This window comes from Pelodiscus sinensis, chromosome 2 (genome assembly GCF_049634645.1).
Source record: "Pelodiscus sinensis isolate JC-2024 chromosome 2, ASM4963464v1, whole genome shotgun sequence".
Taxonomy (NCBI): domain Eukaryota; kingdom Metazoa; phylum Chordata; order Testudines; family Trionychidae; genus Pelodiscus; species Pelodiscus sinensis.
The window spans coordinates 2051356-2075491 of NC_134712.1; the positions used below are offsets into that span (position 1 = coordinate 2051356).

General features: G+C 49.9%; 1 protein-coding gene across 5 annotated transcripts in view; it reads right to left on the reverse strand.

Moving 5' to 3' along the window:
- ARHGAP39 (Rho GTPase activating protein 39) overlaps positions 1 to 10242 on the reverse strand; it is a 344304-nt gene extending 334062 nt beyond the window's left edge. For 3 of the 5 annotated variants that reach the window (XM_075919969.1, XM_075919970.1, XM_075919966.1), the window contains exon 1: positions 10075 to 10241. In XM_075919969.1, coding sequence (XP_075776084.1) covers positions 10075 to 10085 — 11 coding nt within the window. In that variant the 5' untranslated portion in view covers positions 10086 to 10241. Of the gene's footprint in view, positions 1 to 10074 lie in introns of all 5 variants that reach the window. The other 2 variants (XR_012901161.1, XM_075919971.1) reach the window with 1 other exon arrangement.
- Positions 10243 to 24136: the final 13894 nt, after the last annotated feature.

Consider the following 24136-nt stretch of genomic DNA (forward strand, 5'->3'; position numbering starts at 1 on the left):
TTAATGTCAGGCTGGGGGATAGCTACCTTTCCCTCCATACAGCATAAAAATCCAGATATAATTTCATTGTCTTTTACTTAACGCCCATGTCCTCGATAAGTTCTCTCTCTACTGCCAAACTATATTTGAAAATCTATAATGATGAAAAAGTTATGATTCAGAAATAGCTCTTTTCTGAATTGAACACCGTTTGGTAGTTCTGGTACAGGAGCAAAACTTTCTGGATTACACTATCTGTAAAACACAATAAACAAAGGCTTCTGATTCTGACAGTCTATTTCAGGCTTCGTTTGCCACAAGTTTTATGAGATATTAACCAACTGTGAAAAACTGCACATTTTAAAAAGTAGTTTTGTTTTTAAAGGATTATGCCACTGGCTTACTATATCTTATATTTAATGAGCCCACACGGCTTGTCTGCCTCTCGAATTGCTTTTAAAGCTAGATATTAGCAAAGTTTCCAAATAGAAGGGAAAGACAGACGATCCAGTCCCCTGTTGGGTGGATGAAAGTGTACTGTAAAGTAGGAGGAATTTAGGTAGTTAAGGAACTGGAGCACCTGTTGGAACTAGAGGAGCCTGCTTGCTCATGATAACATCCTCTTACCTAAGGAAGGCTCTTTGGAAGGGCTGGAATATGGGACCTCAAAAGCCACCTGGTTACATATCTTGGGGAGAGCTTATTATCCACGAGGCCAGCTAGAAGCTGCTAAATAAGAGCCGAGTCCCCAAATGCACTACTTCAGTAGAAGAATACAAGGACCTGTAGCACTGCATATGAGAAAACACTCATTTGCAACACAGTGAGGTTAGACAAGTACAGGCAGTCCCTGGGTTACATACAAGATAGGGACTGTAGGTTTGTTCTTAAGTTGAATTTGTATGTAAGTCGGAACTGGTACATATTGTAGGGGAAACTCTAGCCAAACATTTCTCCAGAGCTCAGTTTTATTCTCCCACACCTCACTTCCCTCAGTCCTTTATTCTCAAGCTGAGGTGTCTGCTGAGAAAAGCCGCTCTGCAGCTCCCTGGTCTGCTGGGTGGGGCGCCAGCTTCGCGTCTCCCTAGTCTGCTAGGGGGAAAAGCAGCTAGTTGCCTCACCCCGTTTGTAAGTAGGGATCCGATGTAAGTCGGATCCATGTAACCCGGGGACTGCCTGTAAGTCAGATTCAGTTGGCTGAGGCAAGTGTCTGCAAATATGTGACAAGCTCACAGGAATAGACGGGCTTGGAGTTAGCCAACAAGTGAAGGGAACTGTCCTGAGATTCAGGCTCTCCATACAGCCGACCTTACAGCACCACAGCTGTATGACAATATAAAACCACCCCCAAAGGGCAGAGGCTTTGTTGCCAGCAGGTGATGCTTTCATGCCAAAGCACTGTCCACACCGGCACTTTGTCAGAGTGGATTTTTCACACCCACACCCACCTCTGACTGAAAAAAATTTACTGACAAGAGTGCAGTGTAGACACAGCCTAACTCTTTCAAAAATCCACGTCCAACAGGGAAGCTGGTGACTCTGCAAGCAGGGGTCGTGTTCAATTATTAGGCAAAGGCATTCTCTGAAGGGGCAGCCAGGGTGCCAACAAGGGGGAAGTGCTAACAGACCTGGCAGTTACTAAGTCCATGAGAAACACATGGCAGCAATATCTGCAAGAATGCCCTGCAGTTCTTTCATTGCTAGACTGTAGCAGAAGGGGAAAGGTAGAACTTCTTGCTTTCTCAGAGTTCCTCAAGCGCACTCAAAAAGGAACTAATTTAAAGGGCAGGGTATATGTGCTGCCTGATAAATACTCAAGTGGTTCCACTTAGCACCTAGAGTAGTTTTATCCCGGTTGCCAAGAAAGCAAGTAGGGGGAATTAAAAATAGCCATCCTGGATTAGCAGCAGAAGGAAAAGAGTATTACAGCAGAAATCTTTGAGAAGAGATGGAAGAGGAAAAGGAGAAGTCTAAGTGCAATGAGTTATCTAGAGCATGTAAGGTAATAATCACTGAAGCAAAAGATGCAAGAGGGAGAGCATGGCTGCTGAAGAGAGCAACAAATTATTTTTAAGCATTCTAAAGGGAAGAGATTACTGGAGCATCATTACAGAACTTAAGCAAAGAAAAACCTCATCAAGGCACATGGATGAGGGGCAAGAATAAAGTTGACTTTAATCATGAGTAGCCTTATGGCACCTTGCAGGGGCCATAAACATGTCCAAATAAAGATGTTTGTAAGACTGCATGGAATCAATGATATAGCCACCAACGTTGTACAGCAATTGCAAGCATTAAAAAAAACCTTACACCCCAATTAATCATGCCCCAATAATTCATAATCAGCATCCATGATACCAGTAGAGCTGAATGAACACCACTAACAGATATTTGTTTTACACTTGGGATCAGTCCAGGCACTTGAGAATTTTTATACTGTATTAATTTTGTTGCCTTTAAAATACCACACATCACCATGTTATAGAGTCACCTTAGAATTTGAGTGATCTCTCCATCTCTTGCAGAAAGGGAAAGGATGCAATCCAACAAGTGTGCAGTCTAACAGTTGGTAAAATCTTGGAGACCATCATAATAAGCACACTGACAGAATGGGTTACCAAAACCTCCATGGTCTTTCATAGAGTAAATTGTCCCAAAGCAAGATACTTGCTGTGAAGACATCACATTTATTCCACCTACACTATCATTTAAACTTGTGGGGAAAAAATCCCCAGAAGCCAAAAAGTAAAACACATAATAAAGATTGAAACATCTCGCCTCAGGCATGTTAGTTTGGAAAATTCTGGTGTGGATTCTTAGGTTGGTCAGTCTGAACACAGATACACAAATAAGGTATCTTAACCAAGATTTACAACTAGAAGATTTACCTGGCATTGCTCAGATCCTTTAACTGCAATAATTGTTTTCACTTAAATCATTGCTCGGGGAGGGTTTGGGGGTTCAGTATACAGGCTGCCCTGAGGAGAGCAGACTGCCCCAGGCCTCTCATCTTAATGCCAGGTGAGAAGTACCTCTCCATGGCTGCTGCAGCTCCAGGGGCGGGGTGGGGGATTACAAGCAATCATACTGAATGCAGGGGCTCCTAGTTGAGAGCAACATGAATTACTGTCAATTCATAAAACTTTCTTTCAAAGCCTCACTGATTTGCACTGCCCTGTACTTTGCTCTCCTTATCGCCCTGGTGTCTGGGTGCTCAAACTCTCTGGCTAGGTGCTCTGCCTCAACCCCCAACCCTGCCAGATAATCTCTGTGAGAGACAGGAGGAATGTTATGGAGCACACAGCAAGCTGCAATCCCAAAGAGAATATTTCTTTTGCTGAGGTCTAACCTAGTCAGTAGACTCCTAAACCTTCACTTTAAATGTCCAAAAGCACATTCAGCCATCATTCTGCACTTCCTCAGCCTGTACCTGAACTGCTCCTTACTGTGGTCCAGGCTGCCCCATATAGCTTCCTGAGCAAGGGGTAGGCTGGGTCCCCAAGCATCACTATTGGCATTTCCACCTACAATTCTAACTTTCCAGGCTGGGGAAAAAAGTTCCAGAAGGCATCTTTCTGAAGAGTCAAGAGTTTCTAAAGATGTGCATGTCATGCACCTTTCCTGACCATCCCACGCTGTCGTCAGTGGATTACAAGGGCCGTTTCGCCATCGAGAAGAACCCCTTGCAATTTATCTACTCCTTGGCAAGGTGGTCAGGGGCCAAGATGGGGATGTGTTTTCTATTGCCCCACCACAGTTAGAGAAACCCCATCACCACAAAGCCCTCCACTGTGGTATTCACTTTTCCCAGGGTCGCAACCCTCTGTAGCAGAATGGTATTTATTGCTTTGGATACTTGTATAACAACAGCAGCCCGCACTGTAGATTTCCCCACTCCAAATTGATTCCCAACTGCCTGGCATTGCAAGCTTCCACAAGGCAATTGCCACACCCTTCTTCACTGTCAGAGCAAGTCTCATTCAGGTGTTCCTGCACTTCAGGACAGGGCGAGGGGAAGCCATTTGCAAAGTTCCATGAAAGTGGCCTTGTGCATTCAGAAGTTTAGTAGCCACTGATCATCCCATACCTGCAATACTATGTGGTCCCACCAGTCTGTGCTTCTCTCATGGCACCAAAACCGATGTTCCCATTTCCAGGGGATCGAATGCCGGCTGCATTTTGCTCAGCACAAGGGTTTGCCTGTGCAACATATCTATGGGATCCTGAGATTCAGTCTCATCCTCTTCCTGGAGGAGTGATGTGCATATGCTCTCAAAATATTGCACCATTAAGGGTACCAAGGTACACATCAACTTCACAGTGCTTTGATGCACAATGGAATCCACAGGTAACCAGGGCCAAAAGGGGTGCAAAAAGACTGTTTCCCATTGATCTTAAGAAAGGAGGGAGGGAGGGAATAGACAGGCACATTATGGGATGCTGACTACATGTACCCATAACCACCTGCTGCACAGTTTTGGACCCAGCATATACCTGAAGCATAAACCAGAATGCAAAGGGGCACAGGCACTGTGGGATCGCTACTCACAATACATCGCTCTCAGAGTTGATGGCAGTCTCTCTTCTGAGAAATGCGTTATTTCAAACTACGCTGAATTCTTGCACACAGCAGGGACATGGACCTTCAACTTTACAAAACTGGGTGACAAGAAATCAACCTTAATACATTTGACCTTATCTGGTAGTGTGGACATGACCGAAGAATCCCAAATCCCAGTTCTTTGATAGAACTGCTCTCAAATTTGTTGATAAAGCAGAAACAAAATGTGTGAAAAGATTTAAATATATCAGAATCATACAAATTAGAGATGGAAGAGATCACCAGTAATAAGGGAGATGGGCTACCCTGACTACTAAGGTATGGCAAGATTGTTCCATATTGAACTTTTTTTGGACTAAATCTGAATGTTCCAGTAGGTAGGGCTTCCACCACTTCTCTAGGGAGACAATTTCACAGCCCAGCAGTTCTCAATATCATCAAGTTTCTTCCTGACAGGTAGCCTTGATTTCCCTTTTCTTATTATTTATAAATACAGCTGCCGAAAGCATCAGGGGAATGGGCATGAACCTATGAAATGACTGAAGTATTCTAGGGAGAGCAAATATAAGGGCTGCTGACAGACTTACTAGGCCCCTAGACAAGGTGGGGATGAGAGTAGCTCCAGGCCTCTAGAAGGGGCGGGGCCAGAGCTAGCCTCCCACAGCTAGCCCTTCAGCACTGCCTGACCAGTGCCACCTGGGGCTCCAGCAGTAATTTAAAAGCTGGAGCAACTTCCCCTTTTCTCCCCACTCCTTGCCAAACATAGATGGAAATATCATGGTACTAGGGGTGTGTCTAGACTACCTAGTTTTGTCGACAAAAGTAGACTTTTGTCGACAAAACTATACCAGCGTCTACACTACCACTGAGTTCTGTCGACATAACGTCGACAGAACTCAGCAGTTTTGTCGACGCTGGTATACCTCATTTTACGAGGCATAACACCTTCTGTCGACAGAACTCTGTCGACAGAAGGTGTTATTGCCTGTAACGTTGCGTCCAGACTACGGAGTTCTGTCGACAAAGCAGCTTGCTTTGTTGACAGAACTCAATGTGTCTGGACGCTCTTTGTCGATGGAAGTTTTGTCGACAGTATCTGTCAACAAAACTTCCGTCGACAAAATGCGGTAGTCTAAGTCAGTAGGCAAACCCCGCACAAGAGATCTATAAAGAGGGAAGTTGTACACCACCTTTTGGACCAATCTAAAGTTCTCATCTGGCTTTGGTCATCTCACCTTGCTATAGAGAGGGCACAGGGAAGAGCTACTAGACAAGCTATAGGAGATCCTTGGTTTTCCTGATACAAAGAACATCTTAGGTTTGATTGGCAGAAAGACTGAAAGATCCAAATTATGGGAGTTCAGACTACAGAAGGTTCTATTCAAGTTAAGATGCAAAAGGACACAAGGAATATAAAGCATTTGTAGCTACCCTCCCCAGTATGTGGATACTCAGCTCTAAGTCTTCTCATCAGATCCAGACATCCATTACCAACCGTCTGACATCTGGGAGAGCTCAAGCTTAGATGAATGCAAGCTGGTTGACTTTATTTTTGTTGGGCAATTATCAGCTTCACCATTACCAACATGCTTCATAATGCTGAGCTCTTAGATGCCTCATTGCTTCTATATTGCCAGTTTCATCAGTGTCCAAGCACCTCATCCACACCCATGAATCCTCTTGAGGTTGGCCATCATTATACTCTTTTTGCCTCCTTTACTGCTACATTTAACTACTGTAATAGGATCAATCTTGGACCAACCATGACAACCACCAGGAGGTGACAGCTACTGAAGGGAGCAACTGTCATCCTGAATGGGACCACACACACCAACCACATCCATGCTCAGAAACCTGCACTGGCTGAAAAGAGAAATTCAAGGTGTTGGTCACTGTTCACAAATCCCTTAGTGGCCTAGGGCCCTACTCACTTTAAAGATCAGCCTCCATCTCAGACCAAGCCCTGTACACAACACATATCATTTCATCATCCTAATAGTAAGGTTGTTGGTAGCCAGAGGCAGGATATTCTCAATAAAGCACTTCCACCCAATAGAAATACCTGTAGCCATATCCTATTGCATCTCCTTATCCAAATTTTATCTGCTTATATGAATTATGAATTCCTGGGCTCTTAGCCAATTGGCCTCAGCTCCTTCAAAGCTGCAGGTTACAAGACTGTGGCATTTTTGCTTCTTTTATTTAGAGTTGTTTGTAACCATAATTAAGTCTTATAGAATACACCCAGAGACCACAAACACCGTAGAGATACAGGAAATAGTAAATAACGTGAACATAGCCAAAAGTGTACCTCATGCACCTCTACATAAGCAATATCAGTTCTATCAGAAGGACCACAAATTCACACCCTTCCCTCTTTGAGCCACTTCTCAAACCAGATCAACCTCACTAGTGGCCTTCTGCTAGTGAGTAGAGATCATCCCTAAAAGCACAAGACATTATTTCTTCACACAGGTTCACAGGAATGCTAGGTCTAGGCCCATCTGATCTCCAGTAGCAGTAAATGCCATAAGCAAGGGCTTTCAACAGGACAAGCTGCCTACAGCTTCCTGGGTGCTGAAACAAAGTTAGAAAAATGGTAAATATTTAGGATTTTGTTCCCCCGGAGATACTGGCAAAATCCACTTCACTGGGTTCTTAAAAAAAAATCAATTGCATCCTCACATATAAATGGGATTAGATCCACTAGCTACAGTGACTGATGCTCACTGACACTGGGTTTAAACTAATTTAAAACTTGCAGGGAGGAGTTCGCTTTCCTCCAAGGCCCAGTGTGAACAAGACTATTAGGTTCACATGGCCATATCCCATACATTCACTTCATGTTGATTACCCTCCTCCAATCACATTGGGAACCTTGATCCCCATCTCTTAGATCCAATCTTTATGTCTCACTTAAAGCATAGTTTATAGCGTAAAAGAAATAAGCAATTTTTTTCAATTAAAATCAATGATGTAACAAAAGACATCCTAACAACCTAAGTACAGCGCTACAAAAAGGCATCCAACATAAGAACAGCTATAATACGGCCTGCTAGCACAGTCCAGCCACAGCCTGAATCTTACGGTCACACCCATGAATGCTATACTGCAAGGAACTGTTTCTAGCTTTCCCTAGGAAAAAAACGAAAAAAACACACCAGACAGCTGGACATTTCTAAAATTAAGCCAATTTATTCATGTGTAAGGGTGTTGATTTCCCCTCACGTCAAAGAAATTAGCACTCATAGCAACAGTGCAAATGAAGGCAGCAGATTTTCAGTGAAGTGCAAATCGCACTGTTTATAATGAATGTGCAGCTATATTAGCAGTTAGTGCAACTACTATCTGGCCATACACTATCATGGGAAGGCACAGTCAACAGTACACAAAAAACTGCAGAGACAGCACCGCACCTGGTGAGCTGATGGCACTGAATCACAGTACCACACCTTGTTTACTACTGGCCACATGTAAACACTGACAGGCCATAGCCTCACTCAAGCCACCTGCTGCTTTCATGCACGGAGGACCTCATCTATTAATTCCCTTTAATAATAGCTTTTCTAAAAGCCACCCAAGCTCTGTTTGCCAGGTGAGGTGTATGAGCATGACAGCTGTGGGTTTTTCTGCAAAGGTCACCTGAGGGTTGATTAAACTGGTATCTCACAGAAGAAAAAAAAATCCTGCAGTTTTTGCAGCTCAAGAATGCAGAGCTCAAAGCAGTGCGAGAAGTAGCAGTAGCAACACAGCTGCTGAGAAGCATGCAATACAGAGAAACCAGACAGATCAGTACACAGACACCGGATTGCAAATACTGCACATGTAAAATACAAAATCCATTCCAGCACAAACAACTCAACCCTCTTATGCACATGCCCTACCCCATACCAATACACTCCCCCCAGCACATCCCACTGCAGCCCTACAATCCACACGCCCTTCACAATACCATTGAACAGCACCTACAATATGAAGAGTGTGAACCACACACTCCTTTTCCTTATATCCACACACACCCCGCAATCATCAGCACCTCATGGACATCCCTACCCCACATCCAAGCCTAGACTCTCTATATTGTGCACACAGCCACACACATCCCTACCCTATATCAATATATACCTGCGAACACCCAGCCCTTCCCCCTCTCACTTGCCACATGTACATACCCTCCCAACCACAGCCCACCTTCTTTTGCACTTGCCCCTCCACCCTAGTCCCATTATCCCACACTACCTTACAGCCTCATAAACCCCTATTCAAATCCCCCCAGCAATCACCCCCACCCACCATGTCAGACACCCACACCCTATAGCAGGCGGGGCATTAAACCCAATACCACTGCACCAAATCCCCCAGCACAGATTCCTCCCAAAGAAGCCTGAGCCAGTAGGGGGGAGGCAGGTGCAGAGGGTGAGGGCTGTAAGGAGGGAACACACAGAGAGGTAGCTATGAGGGGGGTACAGACCTGGGGAGAGGGAGGTACTGAGGGGAGAAGTGGAGAGGAAGGGGGCTGTGAGGGGGGAAACAGACCCCAGCAGGCGGAGGGGGAGCAGACTACAACAGGGGGAGGGGGGCGCTGGCTGAAGGGAACAGTGAGGGGGAAGGTGCTGTGAGGGGGGGCCCGGACCCCAGCAGGAGAAGGGGCGCTGGCTGAGGGAGGCGCACGGGGGGGGCTGTGAGGGGGGCCCGGACCCCAGCAGGGGGAGGGGCGCTGGCTGAGGGGAGCAGTGGGGGGAGGGGCTGTGGGGGGCACACACCCAGCAGGGGGAGGGGCGCTGGCTGAGGGGAGGCTGTGAGGGGGGGCACACCCCAGCAGGGGGGGGCCGCTAGCTGCGGGGAGGCTGTGAGGGGGGGGCACACCCCAGCGGGGGGGGCGCTGGCTGAAGGGAGCCTGTGAGGGGGGGCACACCCCAGCGGGGGGGCCGCTGGCTAAGGGGAGCCTGTGAGGGGGGGCGCACCCCAGCGGGGGGGGGGGCCGCTGGCTAAGGGGAGGCTGTGAGGGGGGGGCACACCCCAGCGGGGGGGGGCCGCTGGCTAAGGGGAGCCTGTGAGGGGGGGGCACACCCCAGCGGGGGGGGGCCGCTGGCTAAGGGGAGACTGTGAGGGGGGGCGCACCCCAGCGGGGGGGGGCGCTGGCTGAGGGGAGCCTGTGAGGGGGGGCACACCCCAGCGGGGGGGGCGCTGGCTGAGGGGAGCCTGTGAGGGGGGGCACACCCCAGCGGGGGGGGCGCTGGCTGAGGGGAGCCTGTGAGGGGGGGCGCACCCCAGCGGGGGGGGGCGCTGGCTGAGGGGAGCCTGTGAGGGGGGGCGCACCCCAGCGGGGGGGACGCTGGCTGAGGGGAGGCTGTGAGGGGGGGCACACCCCAGCGGGGGGGGGACGCTGGCTGAGGGGAGGCTGTGAGGGGGGGCACACCCCAGCGGGGGGGGGGACGCTGGCTGAGGGGAGGCTGTGAGGGGGGGGCGCTGGCTGCGGGAGGCACGCGGGGGGGGGGAACAGGTGCCGTTGCTCGGGACCCCCCCGCACCTACCTCTCCGCCATCTTCCCGGCGGCTCGCTAGCGCGCGGCAGGCTGGGTGCGCAGAGCGGCGGCCCCCGCCCGCCAGCCCATGGCCCCGGCGGCTCCGGCTCCCGACACCGACTGAGGCTCCGGCTCCTGCTGCAGCTTCGCCGCGTCCCCCCGTCACCATCGACAACCTGACCTCACCCGGCCGCAGCCAACCAGGCGCCGCGGGGGGCGGGGCCTGCGGCCCAAGCCCCGCCCTCCGCGCGGGGCCTCCTGGGAGCTGTAGTTCCCGCCCGGCGAGCCAGGGGCTGCAGTGTCGCAGCCACAGCCCACCCTTGGCTAGGCCCAGTGCACAGCACTCAGGGCTCAGCCCTGTCTCTGCCCATTGCAGTCTACTGCTGCCCTAGCCTCTCCCAGCCCCTGCCCTCTGCCAGCCCCCCACCAGAGCCTGGAGCAAGGTGTCCAGGGGGATGCTGAGAGCCATTCACCCAAACTCTAGCTAGCGCTGCCAGTCTCCCTTGGACCCATGCCCAGAGGTTTGATCACGTGGCCTAATCTTCAATGAAAGGTTCATCTTCAATTCCTGGAAACTCCAGGACTTTCGTGGAGCAAATTAGAGAGTTAGCAACCCGACTGTAACCCTGACTGTAACAGAAACCAGTTCAAGCCAGCGGGCGTCGCTACACCTCCAGCACTCTTATTTCTGCCACCTAGGCCCCCTGCTCACATTTCATTCCCTGTCGTTTAATCGTTGCGTGGCAGGATTGCCTGGGACGCCCACATTCAGGATGCGAGGCCGATCGTGCTAGGTGCTGTACAAACAAACTGAGCGACATTTAAAGGCCTGTGATATGACGGCAGTCAGACCAAATTATCTTTTAGTTCTTTCTGGTCATAAACTCTCTGAATCCCGATACAAAAAGGCAATCCCTACATTGGAGAGGGTACAATCCAAATAACTCTAGTTTTTAACCAGCCCCATTTAATGTTCATTTACACAATCTAGTTGTTTATATTCTACTTAATTTAGCAACATTTTGCACATTTATTTTTAACTGTGCTGCTGCACTTAAGGATACTTGGTGCATACAGAGTGGGGTTTTAGGATTTCTATAATGCAATCCATTATTCTTATTTTAGCTGCACAAATATTATCTGAAACACAATAGCAATTGAAACCTTCACTGGAGATCAGGGCCCCATTGTGCGAGGCACTGTATACAAAGCTTTGCATCAGTCTTCATGGCTCAAGATGTGAGGGAGAGCCATTCTTTTTAGGTGACAAATCTGAGGAAATGTCGCAGATTGAGATATCATTAGAAGAGGAACAAACTGAGCTCTGAAGGAACTCAAATGTGTAATTGCAGAACTACTACCTGTGGTACGTAATCTACCATTTAAACCAATTTATGTACAAGATGACTGGAGAATAGCTAATGTGAAGCCAATTTTTACAAAAGGGTCCAGAGGAGATGCCAGCAATTACAGGCTGTATGAGCAGAAAGATCAGGCACATAGATGAACATGATTTGTTGATAAACAGTCAATATGGTTTCTGTAAAGGGAAATCATGCCTCACCAATCTACTAGAATTCTTTGAAGGAGTCAACAAGCATGTGGACAAGAGTGAGCCACTGCAGGGGCGGATATAGGGCAGGGCGAACGGGGCGGCCGCCCCGGACCCCGCGCTTCAGAAAGCCCCGCGCATGCGCATGGCGTCACTGCGCATGTGCCGTGGCAAAGGGGGGGCCCCGTGGAATTATGCTGCCCGGGGCCCCGCAAAACGGTCATCTGCCCCTGATCCAGTGAATATAGTATAGTTAGATTTTCAGAAAGCCTTTTACATGGTTCCTCCCCAAGGCTATTAAGCAAAGGAAGCTGCCATGGGAAAAGAGGGAAGGTCCCTCTAATGGATCAGTAGCTAGTAAAAAGATAAGAAAGAAAGGGTGGGAATAAATGGTCAGTTTTCAAATTGGAGAGAAGTAAATTGTTATGTCCCCAGAGGTCTTTATTGTGACTGGTACAGTTCAACATGTTCATAGATGATCTTGAAAAAGGGCTAAACAGTGAGATGGCAAAATGTGCAGGTGATACAAAACTGCTCAAGATAATTAAGTCCAAAGCAGACTGCAAAGATCTACAAAAGGACCTCACAAAACTAGGTGACTGGGCAACAAAATGGCAGATGAAATTCAATGCTGATAAACACAAAGTAATGCACATTGGAAAACATAGTCCCAGCTATACATATCAAATGATGGGGACTAAATTAACTGTTACCACTCAAGAAAGAGATCTTAGAGTCATTGTGGATAGTTCTCTGAAAACGTCCACTCAATGTGCAGCAGCAATCAAAAAAGTTAACAGAATATTGGGAATTATTGGAAAAGGTTAGAGAATAAGACTGAAAATATCCATGCTACACCCATATCTTGAATACTGTGTGCAAATTCAGTCACCCCATCTCAAAAAAAGATATATTGGAATTAGAAAAAGTATAAAAAGTAGTTAATGATATGGAACAGCTTCCATAGAAGAAGAGATTATTAAGACTGGGACTTTTCAGCTTGGAAAAGAGATGACTAAAGAGATGATAGAGGTCTACAACGTCATGATGGGTGTGCCGAACGTAGACAAGAAAGTGTTATTTACTCCTCATAACACAAGAACTAGCCGTCACTAAATGAAATTACTAGTCACCATTTTGTTGCCCAGCCACCTAGTTTTGTATGCCATAACCTATGGAGCTGAAGATAGCAAGATTCCCTCATAAACTCACAGTTACTTCCATTGGATGATCTCAAAGCCACGTTCAAATGTTAGTGACTTCACCCTCCCATTGATAGGTCACTATAATTAGCCATGTTTTACAGATGGCACAGAGAACAGCACCACAGCTAGAGCCCACATTGCCTCTGTCCCAGTGCGGTACATTAAACACAAGATAGTCCTTCCTCCCTAGTATCGTGTCCTAAACTGGGAGTATTCAGACCAAGGGAGAGAATGGCCTTGAAGAGATTTTACTCTGGTGTCATGGGACCATGGAAACATAACACCTGATATTAGGATTGACAGGTATGTTAGGAGAGCCAGGAGAGGAGAAATTCCCTTTTGGAAGGCAAGGTGACATTGTCAGGGTTAGGGGACTCTGAGGCTATGTCTATACTGCACCTCTCTTGTGCACGAGCTTATGCAAATGATGTGTGGATTAGCATATTGCCACACTTCATTTGCATAATTAATTAGAGGCTGCTTTTGCACAAGATGCTTTGGTGCAAAAAGGAGCTGTGTACATGGCTCCATATTGTGCAAAAAACCCCTCTTGCGCAAGAGTAGTTCTCCCTTGTTTTTTCAGGAAGAACAGCTCTTGCGCAGGAGGGGGTTTTTGTGCAAAAAGGAGCCATCTGCACAGCTCCTTTTTGCGCAAAAGCCTCTTGTGCAAAAGTGGTCCCTAATTACTTATGCAAATGAAGCACGACAATATGCTAATCTGTGATTCATTTGCATAAGCTCATGTGCAAGAGAGGTGCGGTATAGATGTAGCCTGAGAGAATAAGAGAATTGGAAACACTACGATTGGACCTGATCGTGTGCGTCAGCCACAGGAATTTCCAGTAGCTATTCCTATTCTACTCCAGGAACAAGGGACAATTTAGATGCAATCCTGGTGACTTCATGTTCTTTCCCTGATAAAAGAAAAGGAAATGGAAAGCACTGACACCAGGCCTTCGAAATACAACGTCTGCTTAAATGCTGCTGAAGGCATCTATTCAAGGACACAGGAGTATAAAGGATCATTAGTTGCTTCTGGGTGGACTTATGCCAAGACGTCCTATTTTTTAACTGAGTCTGAGCCTGCACTTCTTATGCAGGGTAAAATCCCCCTGGGAGAGAAGGACTGGTTGGGGTGTTCCAAGAGCATGTCATTAAGAGTTATAGGTTGAGGATAAGCACAGGAAAATGTAAGATGAATACATTTCCTGATGGTGAGATATGAAAAAAGCCAGAGGCTCTCAACTTTGCCAGACTCCCAGGCCCACCAGCAGCAATTCTGGGCCCCCGGGCAGAAGAGTCAATCCCCCCTCCCCCCCGCACACACAAGCCACACTTGTGCAGATGCCGTCTGCCTGACATTTGGGAGGTGTTACGCCTGTGCGACTGGTGCCCAGCGAACTGCCACCTGTGCTGCTGGGCACATTCTTCCAGCACAGCCAGAACTTCTACCTACCCACCCAGTAGAGTGGCCAACTGTCTGATCACACAAACTCTTGCCCCACCCCAAGGACACTTGCCCCACCCCCTGCCTTGAGGCCACACACGTGTCCTGCTCCTTCTTTGAGGCTCCACCCCCCAAAAGCAACTTGCACACCCCTCTGGCCGTGCCTTCTAGACAGGGTTAGGAGTGAGGGCGTCTCCACATACCTCTACCTTCAGGCAATGCCCTTACAGTTCCCATTGGCCTCAGTTCCCAGCCAATGGGAGCTGTAGAGTGGGAACTTGGGGCCGGGCAGCACATGACAACCCCCTCCCCAGAGGCTGCTGGAACATGCTGGCCACTTCCAGGAGTAGTGCACAGAAAGGGCAGGCAGGAAGCAGCTGGCAGCCCCCCAGCCCTTTTAAATTTCCTGGGAGCCTGGGCACTTGCTCCCTTTGTCTCCCCCCCTCCCCCAGGGATGGCCTGCATGCTACTGTACCCCTTTCAGGAGTCTGATTTGTCTTGCATACTCCCAAGCTTGGAAAAGATGTGGAGAAATTGGAAAAGGTCCAGAAAAGAGCAACACAAATAATAAAAGGTCTAGAGAACATGATCAGTGAGGGGAAATTGAAGGAATTGGGTTTGTTTAGTTTGGAAAAAAGAAGACTGAGAGGGGACATCCTAACAACTTGCGAGTACCTGAAAGTATCTGCAAAGGACTCAGGCACAGGGTTCTGACTGGATTAGGATAGTCAGCAGAAGACAACGGCCGGGGTAGGAGGGAAGCTCTTATCCAAGCAGTCCTATCTGAGGCCCGGTCTACAATAGGAAATTGGTTCAGTTTATCTACGTTGCGCATGGGGTCTGAAAAATCCACACCCGTGGAGGCAACACACCCCTCACTACCACCTCTCAGGGAGGTGGGCTACCTACACGGACGAGAGAACCTCTCCATTGGCACAGGAAACGTCTTCCCAGGCGCACTACTTGACACAGCATTTGACGTGTAGACAAGCCTTGCAATACAGTTGTGGCAAGGAGGTACAGCAGAGGCAGCTTAGGGGTGTGTGGGGCTCCAGACCAGAGCGTGTGGGGGCCCCTCCGCACCCTTTCTGCCTGCAGTCCTCCCTCCACCCCACTCTGCACTCCTGCTGGGGAAATGGGGTGGAGGGGTGGGGGAGACGGGAAGTGAGAGCTTGCCCTGCCCAGCAGGAGCATCCAGTCTGCAGGCTGGGCCGGTGGTTCGTCTGGCTTAGCATGTGTGCTGCCTGCTGGATAGGCGGCACAAGGGAGCTGGTGGCGCATCCTGATGCCTCCACCAACAATGAATCGGGGGCACTCCAGAGCCAGGCCTTTGACTGGGCCTTTTTGTTCCTCTGGGAAGCCAGTGGACTGGAGAGAGGGCTGAATGCCAGTCACTGGGCCAGGTCCCGACCGTCCCTTGCTTTCTAAGTCAGAGGATCCCAGGTGCCTGGCTGGAAAGGTCGCTCTCACCAAAGAGGCCAAGTGTGAAATAAGCCTCAGGGAGCTGTTTGGTGCCCGGGGGACTCAGAAGGTTTGCTCCCGTGTGAGCCTTCTGCTCACTAGGCTTGGGTTCCGATGAGCCCGGCTGGCTCTGTGGTACAGATTCCACTGGGGGATGTTATGGGGTATACAAGCCCCACACAGGAGAACAGGGGTAAGGAGCAGCTCTGGGGCCCAAACACACCTGCAAAGCCCGCACAAGCTTGGGTAAGCAACAGTCAGACTGGGCCAGAGCAAAGGTCCACCCAGCCCAGTGTCCTGTCTGCCCACAGTGGCCAATGCCAGGTGCCCCAGAGACAGCAAATCAAACAGGTGATCGAACAGGGAGCGAATCGAACAGGAGAATCGAATCAAGCGATCTCTCTCCTGCCATCCATCTCCACCCTCTAACAGAGGCTGGGGACACCATTCCTTACCCATACGGGCTAGCAGCCATTAATGGACTTAACCTCCATGAATTTATCTAGTTAGTTCTCTTTTAAACACTGTTATAGTCCTAGCCTTCACAACCTCCTCAGGCAAGGAGTTCCACAGATTGACGTTGCGCTGTGTGAAGAAGAACTTCCTTTTATTTGTTTTAAACCTGCTGCTCATTAGTTTCATTTGGTGGCCCCTAGTTCTTATATGATGGGAACAAGTAAATAACTTTTCCTTAGTCACTTTCTCCACACCACTCATGATTGTATAGACCAGGAGCGTTTGTTGCCTGAGCCCTGGCCTTGCCTACAAAGGAGGGACAGTGGCTCCTTGGGAAGTTCAGAAACGTCTCTGATTTATCCTTTGGGGCACGAAGGGAACATGGGCGGGAGATGATCGAGGGAGGCAGCTATTGAGTGCATAGCTACCCACCACTGGGCCCTGGGCTGGAGATGGTGGACCAGGGCTTCCCTACCAACCCCTTTGCTAAAGATTGGGCAACAATGTAATTGTACCCCTGGGAGAGGAATCCATCTGGAAAGGCCTGGAATGCACAAGGGGCTCCAGACCCTTAGTGCCGAAGCTAAGGAGAAAGCCCTGAAGGGCATGGACTGGCGCTAGGGACCTGGCCAGAGGGCTGAGCTGCTGGGGGAGGGACCCGCAGGACTGAGCTGTAGAGGAAAGGGGAGATGTTAGGGAGAGAGGGAGACCACCTGTCACACCTCTGCCAACCAGACAGGACTCCACAGCTTCTCCTCAAAGCTACCTCTTCCCTGATCTCTGTCTTCTTGGAGAAGGGTCTATCTGTCTAAGGGTCTCAGGACCAAAGTCTTCTGGAAACTAGGGAGGTAAGCGACTGCTTGACTAGTGACTTGACTAGTCACTTCCCCCCCACACACATACTTGCTGTCTCTATCAGAGAGACGCAGCCAGGGGGGCTCTTGTACATTTCAAAAGCAGAAGCGTCATGGGGAGCAAGGGGTGAGCAGGGGGCTCAAGCAGTCCCCTGCTGGCCCCGTGCTCCCTGCTTTTGAAATGTACAAGAGCCTGGGGGGGACTGCTTGAGTGTGGGGGGAGGCTCTTGTACATTTCAAAAGCAGGGAGCACAGGGCCAGTGTGGGACTGACCCCGTGCTCCCAGCAGTGCTTCCGTCTTTGAAATGTAGCAAGAGCTGACGGGGCTCTTGCTGCATTTCAAAGGCAAAGGCACCCTTATCAACTGATTGAATAGTCGGTGCAAATTCCTTCGACTATTCGATTAGTTGATTAATCTAAATTTAACATCCCTACCGAGAGCCTCACAATCTCTAACATATTCACCCTCACAATGCCCCTGTGAGGCAGGGCAGTGCTAGTATCACTATTGATCAGATGGGAAACTGAGGCACAAGCAGACTACGGAGCTTTCCCAGGGCCATACACTAATTCAGTGCTGGAGCAGGGAATAGAACAGATGCTTCTTTTTTAAAGTGTAGAGGAGAATATTTTCCAGATTTCTTTCCTTCTCCTGCTCCATCCGCCCGCCTGAGACGCTGTCACGGAGCTGAAATCCTCCTTGGGAACACGCCTGCCCTATGACTCATTGCTGCGCGTTCCGATCACTCACACGCTGGCCCCACTGTGGACAATGGCTCAGAGGAGACGCCTTACGTCTCCGACTCGCTTCTGGGGCTTTCCAGCTCTGGTCTGTCTCGTGTGACTGGGCTCGGGGCAGCTGCGGTGAGATTTGTGACAAAGCCTTGCCCTGCTTTTTAGACTAGCAAATCCCGAGCTCAGATCAGCCCTTCCTCGGGAGGTAAAACCACTGAACGGACAACTGACTCTGACATTATATTGGAGAGGCCTGCACGACCCCGAACACTGGTAGAACCTTTCATCTCTACCTACCTTGTCCTCAGTCCAGGGCCAATAGAAGTGGTGGCCACATTACAAATCCACTGTCAAAACCAGCATCCTTGTTAGAGCTTCCAAAGGAAGGCCAAGGGTCCAGTGTGCCCCAGGGTGCGTCTACACAGCACCCGAAACTCGAAATAAGAAACGCAATTAAGAAACGCGTATCTTACTTTGAATCTATCTAGAAATAGCTTATTTTGAAATCTGGCGCGTCTACACAGAGCCAGATTTTGAAATAATGCGCTATTTCGAGCCATCCCTTAACCCTCATGCAAGGAGGTTTACTGGGATGGCGAAATAGCATGCCCGTTATTTTGAAAAATATTTCGAAATAACAGGCACTTTGTGTACACGTGGAGTAGCTATTTTGGGATCCTGAAATAGCCGTGCAGTGCAGATGTACCCCAGAGATTCCACTCCCTGGGGCGGTATAGCCAAGGCTAGATTGAGGCCTGTTAGTCCTGTCCATAGTGCTGCTCAATGGCCTGTTTCAGTTTTGTGGCTCAGGACAGGACTCCGGAGGGGCAGAGAGGCACGAAGCTCATTCGCACTAAAATCAGAAGCTCAGTGGAAGGACTGACTGATCCAAACAGCCCCCCGCAGGTAGGGACCATCCTGAAACTATCATCATTCCCTTTACATTTTCTGGGGAATGTCAGCCAGAGGTCCATGGCCTAGAACAGGCCTGCACAACTCAGAAAGTGGCGAGGGCCATATTACTCCAAAGAAAACAGCTGCCGGCCGCAAGTAGGGATGCTCTCCCAAAAAATACCAAACACACAGGCTAAAAAAAAAAAAGAACACGCATGTCTCCTCTTGGCCCCCTGGCATTGTCTCTCCTGCATCCTGCATCTTGGTACCTTCCCCTTTCTCCTGACCTACCCCCCTCCCTCAGCACAAGCCCCTTCCCCTCCTCTACCTGGCTTCCACCTTCCAGGTTGCGGGGCTGCCAGAGCCTTTTTGTCCTGGCGTCTGCCGGCGTCCCGCTTTCTGGCTCATGCCCCACCTCCTCGTGCCGGAGCTGCATCTTCCCCCTCCCCGGCGGTGCTCCGCTCCTCCGCCCGGCCGGTAGATCGGACGGGGCCGCGCCGCCTGTAGTTGGCACGGGCCGTACAGTGAGCCCCTGTGGCCCGCGTACGGCCCTCGGGCCAAATGTTGTGCAGGCCTGCCCTAGAAGATGGGGGCGGAAAGGTCATTTCCTCAGAGGAGTGAGGGCGAGCTGTGCAGGCCCCGGGACTGTGTCTGAGATGGAGGCTGGACTCTTTGAAGAGATCTGAGACACGCGGCCACCAGGTCTCCTAAGGGCATTGTGCTGTTGGCCTTCCCTGGCGTGTCAAGCCAGGAAGCCTTCACTTTCTGAGGAGAGGAACCATCTTCCGCTCAAGAACAATTTGGTCACTAATCGCCCTGACCAGAATACTTCCTGGTGGGGGGCTCCAGAGAGAATGGCCCTCCAAACCCAACAGTGGCATTCTGAGTGAGCACAGGGCTCCTCCTGCACAAAGCTCATGCAGGATCGGGGCCTCAGACAGGGGCGTGGGCGATGCAAGTGGATACAAAAGGGGAACGGAGTAAAAAGGGCGCCGTGGCAAGATAATGTGGCTGCTTAGAAAATTGCACCTGCAGTTCGATGGGTTTGATGCTGAGGCTTTTTGATTTTAGTTCCTTTTTTATTTTGCTTTCTCTTATTTACATGTGGATGCTATTTATTTATTCAGATGTGTGTAGCATAAAAAGAGCATTGGCATCCGATTCTCTAGTCCAGTTCTTACTTACATTGAGAGCAATGTTTGCACTATGGGGATTACATCTGTATAACTATTGCACTGTAGCTACGCTGGCATGACTCTGTAGAGGAGACGTAACCTATGGAAAGGGTTTTCCCCGTCGATGTTAGAACACCATCTCCCCAAGCAATGGGAGATAAGTGGATGGAAGCTTTCTTTCACCACCCTAGGTGAGTTTACATTGAGGATTAGGTCAGTGTAGATACATTCTCGGGGGGGGGGTGGATTTTTTCACACCCCTGAGGAGATGCTTCTATGCCAACTTAACTTTCAGGTGTAGACAAGATCCAAGCCCCTTTGTGTGTGTGTGTGTGTTTCATTTACACTGCCCTAGAACACTATAAAGGAGCCTTAGCATAACTGAGAATCTAGCCCATTATAATTATTAAGATGGTTTGTTAATTATCAGAGTACAGGGTGAAAACCTTTAGTTTCCTCTTTAAGAGCATCTTTGTTCTTCAGGCAAAAGCAGAATTTTCACCAGCAAAACTGCAGAGCAGAATTAGATACAGTGCCTTGCCGAGAGGTGATTATTGTGTTGGTAACCTGTGTCAGCTAGTCTGCATGCCTTTCACACCAATGACAGAACAGATTTTGCAAAAGAGCCAGATTAAAAACAGCACCAACACCCCCATTCAGTGAAACTCTTGAGCATGTGCTTAGATCCACCCATGTTCAGGAAAACACCTGTGCTTAAATTCCCATTGAAGCCAATGCTTATGTGATTTTTTTTTTTTTTTTTTTTTTGCATTGTGATGCTTTTCTGAATAAAGGCCGGAGCAAAGAACCTAGCAGCTCTGACTGCTGGAGCTTTAAGCCAGAGGGGAGAGTTTGGGAATTAAATTACAAAGGAGAAAGGAGAAGGGGAAATGGCATCAGGGAGGGATCGGGACCAGAAGGCAGCACAGTAGGGTACAATAAAAATTCTATTAACCAGCTGTTCCGGGATCCAGCTCCGGAAGGGGAAAGGCACTGACACCAAATCAGGTGACAATATAATTACTGGGGAGGGAAGCATTCCTACTCTTTATTAGCCTAAAGATGATGTCAGTGAATCTCATAATGCAAATGAGGAGCTAGAGGATGAGCTATTGCCCCTCCTGACAGGCATTGTCAGCCACTAAGTAAACGTAAGCCTCTCTTAGGACACAGTTTAAAAACTACAGGGGAGGAGCCTTGTGTATGGAGATACTTCACTGCAGGGGGAGTTGCGGAGCCTGACTGCAGTTAGTGCTGCCACTTTGTAATGCAAAGCTTGTGCAGCTCCTTACAAAGGAGACACACACACACTGCTCCCGCCGGAGACTTTACTTCTGTTCTTTCTGGGTGCCCTTTTTCCCCCTACTATAAATGAAAAACCATTCAGACTGAAATTGACTAGAGGACAGGCTCCAGGCTGGGGCCACAGGAATGAGGAATTGAGGGGCTGGGGGTGAAGGCTTGCCTAGGGGTGTGGGCTCTGGGATAAGGACAGAGATGAGGGATTTGGGGTGCAGGCTGGAAGGGTGGGGCAGAGGGGTTCAGTATGGGGATGGGGTATAGAGGGTGCAGCCTTTGTATGGGGGTGCAGGCTATGGGGTGGGGCCAGAGATGAGGTGTTTGTGGTGCAAGAGGGGTTTCTGGGTTTGGAGGGGCTCAGGGCTGGGACAGGGGATTGGGGCACAGGCTTCCAGTCAATGATGTAGTGGGATGGTGAGGCTAGTTTCCTGCCTGTTCTGGCCCAGGGGACTGCACTGCACTGTGGAATTGGCCAGCAGCAGGTCCAGCTCCACAGGCCTCCTCCGCCCCAAGCTCTGCCTCCACACTCTCATTGGCTGGTTCCTGGTTTGTTGCCAGGCCAGGAAGGAAGCTGCCTTAGCACCCTGCAGCAAGGCGACCCAGCGCCTGCCTTTCCCGCACTTTGAAAATCACTGATCTAGAAAACCCAGGGGGCAGAGAAAGTCCAACACTTTCATTAAGCTGCACAAGCATTCGTCTCAGTCTGAGCCTGCTCAGCCTTCTGGAAACAACTCGTTCGCACTCGGCACACTGGCTGGCTTTGCACAGCATCGGGACCGACCCTGATCCAAACCCAAGCGGAGTGACTGGGGGTACGTCTACACTACAGCGCTAGTTCGAACTAACTTAGTTCGAATTAGTTAATTCGAACTAAGCTAGTTCGAACTAACGCATCTAGAACTAAAAACTAGTTCGAACTAGCGTTTTGCTAGTTCGAACTAGTAAGTCCACATTGAGTGGACTCTGAACAGGGCTTAATGATGGCCGGAAGCAGTGCCGGCAGGGCATAAAAGGAGGACTTAGAGCATGGAGATACTGTCTCAGGCTAGCCGAGGGCTGTGCTTAAAGGGTCCCGACCCCCACCCCGGACACACAGTTCTAAGGGGTGCCCCGCTTGCAAAGAAGTTCTGGCTTGGAGTGCCCTGAGTGCCCACACTGGGCACATCACACCACTCGGCCATCAGCCCGGCTGCACTTGCCGCAGGCTGCCATCTGGGGAGAGGGAGTAATTGGGGGGCTGCAGGAGAGCTTCCACCCCCAGAAGCCCGCAGAGCCAGCCCAGTCCTCCCCATCGGGGGCTCGTACCCCATTCCTCCCTCACCTCCTTCCACTTGCCCTTCCCTAGCCCCCCTTCTTATTGATGTACAAAATAAAGATAACGTTTCTTCCAACATTGACTCTGTCTTTATTGAAAAAAACTGGGGGAGACTGGGAAAAGGAGGTGGGAGAGGGGAAGAGAAAGGCTGGGAGAGGGGAGGGCAACTAACATGATCAGGGGTTGGGAACAGGTCCCAGATGAAGAGAGGCTACAGAGACTGGGACTGTTCAGCTTAGAAAAGAGGAGACGGAGGGGGGACAGGATAGAGGTCTCTAAAAGCAGGGGTTGGGTGGAGAGGGTGCATTCAGAAAAGTTCTTCATGAGTTCCCATAAAGAAGGACTAGAGGACACCAAAGGAAAGGAATGGGTAGCAGGCTTCAAACTAGTAAGAGAAAGTTGTTCTTGACAAGGCAAATAGTTAACCTGTGGAACTCCTTGCTGCAGGAGGTTGTGAAGGCTAGAACTAGAACAGAGTTGAAAGGGAAGTGAGATCAAGTGATGGAGGTTGGGTCCATGGAGTCCTATTAGCCAGAGGGTAGGAGTGGTGTCCCTGCCCAAAGTTTGTGGAAGGCTGGAGAGGGATGGCACGAGACAAATGGCTTGGTCATTGTCTTCGGTCCATCCCCTCCAGGGTCCCTAGGGTTGGCCACTGTCGGCAGACAGGCTACTGGGCTAGATGGACCTTTGGTCTGACCCAGGACGGCCATTGTAAGCTCAGGGCTCAGGGTCGGGGGTCTCAGTGGACCCCCTTGATTTTCATGCACACCTGGTCCTGGGTGGCCAGGCTGGCAGCTCTCCTGCCCTAGCCGGCCACTTTCCTGTGCCTAGTGCGGAGATCGTGGACGAGGTCCACGATGTCCGCACTAGCCCAGGAAGGTGCCCGCCTCTTGCGGTCCAGGGCAAGCTCCCGGGAGCCGCCAGCCTGGTCCCGGCAAGAGGGGGTGGGCTGGGGGGCATCGGGTGGGTGGCTCTGTGCCGTGCCAGGTGCAGGGTCTGCTAGCTGGGTGCTGGCAGGCTTGCACCTGGCACGGGCACCGTAGCCAGCCCGTGCCCCTTTAAGGGGTCCGGGGCCGGGAGGGGGGCATAGAGTTTCCCTGGTGTTGGCCAGAGTGGCCACCAGGGAAACCTGGGGAGGGCTAGCCTCCCACTAGTTCGAACTAAAGGGCTACACAGCCCTTAGTTCGAACTAGCTAGTTCGAACTAGGCGTTAGTCCTCGTAAAATGAGGTTTACCTAGTTCGAACTAAGCGCTCCGCTAGTTCGATTCAAATTCGAACTAGCGGAGCGCTAGTGTAGCGCATAGGAAAGTTAGTTCGAACTAACGTCCGTTAGTTCGAACTAACTTTCTAGTGTAGACATACCCTGGGAGTCTCTCTGACATCGGGAGGCTTTGGATTAGGCCCGAAATCATTTCCATACCAGTAGCCTGAGACTTAGCTGTCCAGGATCCGGTGCTGGCAGGTGCTAGCAGAAAGAGACGAAGCTTTCGGAGGGAGTTGTGGGGGAAAGCGATGCTGCTGCCTGGGAGGCATGTTGCAGGTGGGGTGGGAGGGTAGGAGTAAAGTCGCAGTCCTCCATGGGGACTGTAGACCAAAGAGCCACCATGATGAGTTGCACTGGCAGAACGGGGCACAGGGCACTAGATGGGGCACAGTGGAGACGTGGGCAAGGCGGAGG